At 42.3% G+C, this 6,186-nt stretch overlaps 1 protein-coding gene across 1 annotated transcript; it reads right to left on the bottom strand.

Annotated features, from left to right (window-relative positions):
- Positions 1 to 514: 514 nt before the first annotated feature.
- On the bottom strand, positions 515 to 1,078 carry LOC126249496 (uncharacterized). The gene has a single exon (XM_049951148.1). It carries the CDS (start codon positions 1,076 to 1,078, stop codon positions 515 to 517), a length of 564 nt encoding a protein of 187 aa, XP_049807105.1.
- Positions 1,079 to 6,186: the final 5,108 nt, after the last annotated feature.

Below are 6,186 nucleotides of genomic sequence, written 5' to 3'. Positions count from 1 at the left end.
AGTTTTTATTTTTGCATTTTTTCTTCTGAATATTCTTTGCTGACAGTGGAATTTTTTTGCGAAGTTTATCTTCCTTAGATTTCGTTGGTACCATTTTTTTTTTAGTTCTGCCTTACATACGACTTGCGCCTTGTAATTTAATGCCTTCTTCCGCGGTGTCTTTTTTTCTTCAGCTTTGGGGTTTGCGAAATTTCCTTGAAAGAACACTCGAGATCTTCAGCTGCGTCACTATCTTCAAGACTGAAGTCACTTGAGCTGCCCTTTACTGAATATACGTCGCTTTCTGGTGAACTGGAATTAATGGACTGGCGTCTCTTTTTTCGGGAAGCCTTTGGGACTGATTGAGTCTCTGGCAGTTTCCCTGATTCAGGGGCAATTGTCATGTCCTCTTCTGGGTCAGTACGCTCTGATAGACGAGAGGGAGCAAATGCAGTGTCTGGAATAGCTTCCGAGTCAAAAGCATAAATCCCTGTTTCACGGAACCCAGACATGACATTTACTGGAGATGCTGCTTTTAGCCACACCTTGCTGAAGATTTTTTCAATACAGGTCTATTAAGTGCTATTTTTTCTTCCCTTTCATGTGTAGGCCAGTACAGCTGAACTTCGTCATCCCAGTAAGACACAAACGACTTGAATACTGGTTTATCCATGGGTTGCAGCTCATGTGCTGTGTTACTGGGGAAGCAGTAAAGTCTGATATTGTGGTATTCAGCAACGTCGCAACTTTCAGGATCCAAATGTGACGATGCTCCATCAAATATCAAAATAACATCTTTTGCAGGCTTGTATCTGGCAAAACGATGTATCCATTTGATAAATGTCGCTGTTTTCATTGAGTCCTTATCTGTCATTTCTACTGCTTTCCCAGGAGGCAAATAGTCTTCCCATTCTGGCTTGCGTCGCTTTCCTTTGAAAAGTATCGTAGGAGGAATAACCTGTCGAATTGCATTCCCACATGAGACAATGGTAACATTTTCCCTATGTTCTGGGGCAACGAAGTGCAAGAGTTTCTCACCTTTCTTCGCTAAAACATCAGGAGACTTGTGCAGTGAGAGGCGACATCCCTTTTTATCCATACTGTAGATAACGTGGGATTTGTCAAATAACTCCAATTCGTACAAGACCGTTTTCAGTTTCTGAAAATGATCACTTACAATAATCTTGGTTAGCTTTGCAGATCTTCCTGGATTCAAGTGTTGTGCCTTCCTTCTTGCAATCTCTGGGTGTCTTCGTAGGAAGAGCTTGAGCCACTTGCGTCCAGCGAATCTCTTCGTCTCATTGAAAAGATTCTGCACGCTGTTCTTTTCACAATATACATATATACATTTTCTGTGCACTGCCGCGCGGGATTAGCCGAGCTGTCTGGGGCGCTGCAGTCATGGACTTTGCGGCTGGTCACGGCGGAGGTTCGAGTCCTCCCTCGGGCATAGGTGTGTGTGTTTGTCCTTAGGATAATTTAGGTTAAGTAGTGTGTAAGCCTAGGGACTGATGACCTTAGCAGTTAAGTCCCATAAGATTTCACTCATTTGAACTTCCTCTGTGCACTTTTGATGTAAATGGATACCCAACTTCAGCGAGTCGAAAAATCCTTTGGCAAATTTCTCTTTCCTGAGCTTCGTCGAAACAAGTTTTTTTGTCACAGACTTTTGGTTGTTAGTCCAGAACTGATGTGGCTGCGTAATGTAAGTCGAGGAATCCTGTATGTTTTCGAAGCGGCTCTGACAGGCATCCGTTCAGCAACAGCTTCCATAGCTCGTTTTAAATTATCTGCATCCCATGTTGCTCTTTCTTTCTGTGGCTCCATCTAAAAACAAACATTTCCAGTAAGCCTGAAGTTCCGGAATTAGGGCTTTAAAACTGTGATTATATACTCTTTTAAAGTATCGTACTTCAATTATAGCTACTAAAAATTATTGATCTAAATGCAGAACGCCCTGTCACAAAGATTACCAAGAAGTAAGTTAAAACGTTTTCTTTTGACATTTCTAGCAACGAGCAACTAATAGCTCAGTAAAACTGTATAAAGTAATTTAGGTTTAATTTAGAGATAGTAAATACGTGTTACATGAGGTTTCCCAGGATAGGCTAAAATTAAATGTGCATTGTCGTTACGCACATCTCTATACAACAGCGTGCTTGTTTGGAGCGGCACGGATGGCCTTATTGGGAACAACCAGTTTAAAACACTTGTGTGTTTATTGCTTAAAAAGAAACTTATTATTAGGAAGATAATGCAACCATCTTAATAGAGCACAATTTTCTGTTCGTAAATACATATTTACTAGTAAAAATGCTTCATAACCGAAACGATTGCATTACATGAAACGTACGGAGAAACTAAGAAGCAGCCCTCCTCCGCTGAATGCCGTAGCACAACTGAAAGTAAAATGGCCGGCACGAGAGCGGGTGCGGGAACAGTTGTTGCCTTGGCCACTAGATTTCATAAGCTATCACCATCGAAGACATTTGGCGCTGTTTTCAAACTTCCTATACTAGAAAATTAAAGTGGGCCTTATTAGGAACCGGACCGTATTTGTTACATGTAACTTATAGAGAAGAACAGTGGTCGTGTCACAATTTCATGGGGCTCTCCTGACGATACCCTTGTCTCTGATGAACACTGGCCGTCGAGGACAACGTACTGGTTCAAAATGGCTCCGAGCACTATGGGATTTAACATTTGAGGTCATCAGTCCCCTAGAACTTAGAACTACTTAAACCTAACTAACCTAAGGACATCACACACATCCATGCCCGAGGCAGGATTCGAATCTGCGACCTTAGCGGTCGTGCGGTTCCATACTGAAGCGCCTGGAACCACTCGGCCACAGCGGCCGGCCAACGTACTGGATTCTATTACTTACGAAGTCTTCTATATCTACATATGTAGGCCGGCCGAAGTGGCCGTGCGGTTAAAGGCGCTGCAGTCTGGAACCGCAAGACCGCTACGGTCGCAGGTTCGAATCCTGCCTCGGGCATGGATGTTTGTGATGTCCTTAGGTTAGTTAGGTTTAACTAGTTCTAAGTTCTAGGGGACTAATGACCTCAGCAGTTGAGTCCCATAGTGCTCAGAGCCATTTGAACCATTTTTTTCTACGTATGTACATATCTGTGAGCTTATTCCATATGCTCGTACCTTCGTTAATAGCCTGCAGTGGGGCACTGTATCAAATGATTTCCGCAAATCTAGAACTATGGAATCTGACTGTTGCCCTTCTACCATAGTTCGCAGTATATCATGTGAGAAAAGGTCGATCTGAGTTTCGAACGAGCGATTCTTTCTAAAACCATGCTGATTCGTAGACATAAGCTTTTCACTCAATAAAATTTGTTACATTCGTACTGAGAATATGTTCAATGAATCTGCAGCAAACCGAAGTTATGGATACTGGTCTGGAGTTTTGGGTGTCCGTTCTTCTGCCTTTCTTACACACTGGAGTCACCTGTATTTCTTTCCAGTCGCTTGGACTTTGTTATGGGCGAGAGATTCGCGATAAATGTAAGCTAGGTAAGGGGTCATTGCCGTAGAGTACTCTTTGTACAACCGAAATGGGATTCGATCCGAACCTGGTGACTTATTTCCTCTCAAATTTTTCAGTTGTTTCTCTACGCCAGGGATGCTTATTACTATGTCGTCCAAGCGGGAGTGTATCCGATGGTCAAATGCAGATATGTTTGCACGATTCTCCTGTGTGAAAGACTTCTTAAACATGAAATTTAAAACTACTGCTTTCGTTTTGCTATCTTCAGCTGCCATACCAGACTGGTCAGCAAGGGTCTGAATGGAAGCGTAAGAACCGTTTAGCGATTTTACAATGACCAAAATTTTCTCGGGTTCTCTGCTAGATCTTTTCTTAAGGTATGACGATGGTATTTGTTGTATGCTTCGCGCATAGATCTTTTCACAGACTCACGTATCTTACTAGCCTTCCCTTGGTGGCATTTGTGCATCCCCTTTTGAACCTAGAGTGCAACACCCTCTGCTTCCTCAGTATTCGACGAATTTCATTATTAAACCATCGTGGGTCTTTTCCGTCCTTTGTCCACTTACTAGACACGTAACTCTACAGACCACCAGTTACAATCTACATAAACTTTGCTCATAATTCCTCTACATCCATCTTACTGGAACTAAGTGATGTCAATTAACTGTCTAAGAGAGATGTTAATAAATGCTTGTCTGCTCTATCTAGTAGAAACACTCACCTAGCATTCTGGACTGATTTATTAACTTTCGTATTCATAGTTGCTATAATGACATCAAGATCGCTTATTCCCGTTTCTATATTGACATTGTCGATAAGGTCCTGCGTATTTGTAGCTGCAAGTTCTAAGATATTTCCATTGCGTGTGGGCTGCCCCTCGCAGTGAATCCATAGACATCCCAGTCTATATGTAGTTCACAGTGACTTCATAAAAGTAGCACAAAGAAGCGAAACAAAAAGTGGAGATATCGCGCCTGAACATGAGTCAATCAACCAATGAAAGCCATATCTTGAAGTTGGTCTCAGAGTGGGGGTGAAAGTACTACTACACGTAGGCATCTGAGACCTCTTATTGTATTAATGGATTCAGTATTGTATTAATTATTGCTCCTGCATGTATTTTTTAGGACCATGGCATTTTGCTGTATGCACTTCATTACTGAAACGCGCAAATAATGCGATAGGCACAAGTATGTACCATTTTTTATCTTTTAATTTTTAAGATATTTTAAAATCTTTTCGTCCCTGATTTTAGTATTGTTATCTGATTTCTACATATTTGTGGTGTATTTTCCTGTACAGCCTTCTGAAGAAGGGCACTAACTGCCCGAAACCGGTACGGAAATTAAATTTCTTTTATGCAACTGGTTGCTTACTATTTCAATATAGAAAATAAGATGTAAAGGACACTACAGAATGACATCTACATCTACATCTACATTTATACTCCGCAAACCACGCAACGGTGTGTGGCGGAGGGCACTTTACGTGCCACTGTCATTACCTCCCTTTTCTGTTCCAGTCGCGTATGGTTTGCGGGATGAACGACTGTCTGAAAGCCTCCGTGCGCGCTCGAATATCTCTAAATTTACATTCGCGATCTCCTCGGGAGGTATAAGTAGGGGGAAGCAATATATTCGATACCTCATCCAGAAACGCACCCTCTCGAAACATGGACAGCAAGCTACACCGCCATGCAGAGCGCCTCTCTTGCAGAGTCTGCCACTTGAGTTTGCTAAACATCTCCGTAACGCTATCACGGTTACCAAATAACCCTGTGACGAAACGCACCGCTCTTCTTTGGATCTTCTCTATCTCCTCCGTCAACCCGATCTAGTACGGAACCCACACTGATGAGCAATACTCAAGTATAGGTCGAACGAGTGTTTTGTAAGCCACCTCCTTTGTTGATGGATTACATTTTCTAAGGACTCTCCCAATGACTCTCAACCTGGTACCCGCTTTAGCAACAATTAATTTTATATGATCATTCCACTTCAAATCGTTCCACACTCATACTCCCAGATATTTTACAGAAGTAACTGCTACCAGTGTTTGTTCCGCTATCATATAATCATACAATAAAGGATCCATCTTTCTATGTATTCGCAATACATTACATTTGTCTATGATAAGGGTCAGTTGCCACTCCCTGCACCAAGTGCGTATCCGCTGCAGATCTTCCTGCATTTCGCTGCAATTTTCTAATGCTGCAACTTCTCTGTATACTACAGCATCATCCGCGAAAAGCCGCATGGAACTTCCGACACTATCTACTAGGTCATTTACATATATTGTGAAAAGCAATGGTCCCATAACACTCCCCTGTGGCATGCCAGAGGTTACTTTAACGCCTGTAGACGTATCTCCATTGAGAACAACATGCTGTGTTCTGTTTGCTAAAAACTCTTCAATCCAGCCACACAGCAAGTTCTTTCGCATACTCCGTGTAGAATCGAATTGGTATCCCGTCAGGTCCAGATATTCCGTAGGCTCTTACTTTGTTTATCAGGCGACAGTGCGGAACTGTATCGAACGCCTTCCGCAAGTCAAGGAAAATAGCATCTACCTGGGAGCCTGTATCTAATATTTTCTGGGTCTCATGAACAAATAAAGCGAGTTGGGTCTCACACGATCGCTGTTTCCGGAATCCATGTTGATTCCTACAGAGTAGATTCTGGGTTTCCAAAAACGACATG

The sequence above is a fragment of the Schistocerca nitens genome, chromosome 3, assembly GCF_023898315.1.
Source record: "Schistocerca nitens isolate TAMUIC-IGC-003100 chromosome 3, iqSchNite1.1, whole genome shotgun sequence".
Classification (NCBI taxonomy): Eukaryota; Metazoa; Arthropoda; class Insecta; order Orthoptera; family Acrididae; genus Schistocerca; species Schistocerca nitens.
This window is presented reverse-complemented; position numbering and strand designations above follow the sequence as displayed.

Excerpts from the sequence above, each read along its gene's own strand:
- LOC126249496 (XM_049951148.1), bottom strand. The coding sequence starts at position 1,078 with ATGGATAAAAAGGGATGTCGCCTCTCACTGCACAAGTCTCCTGATGTT.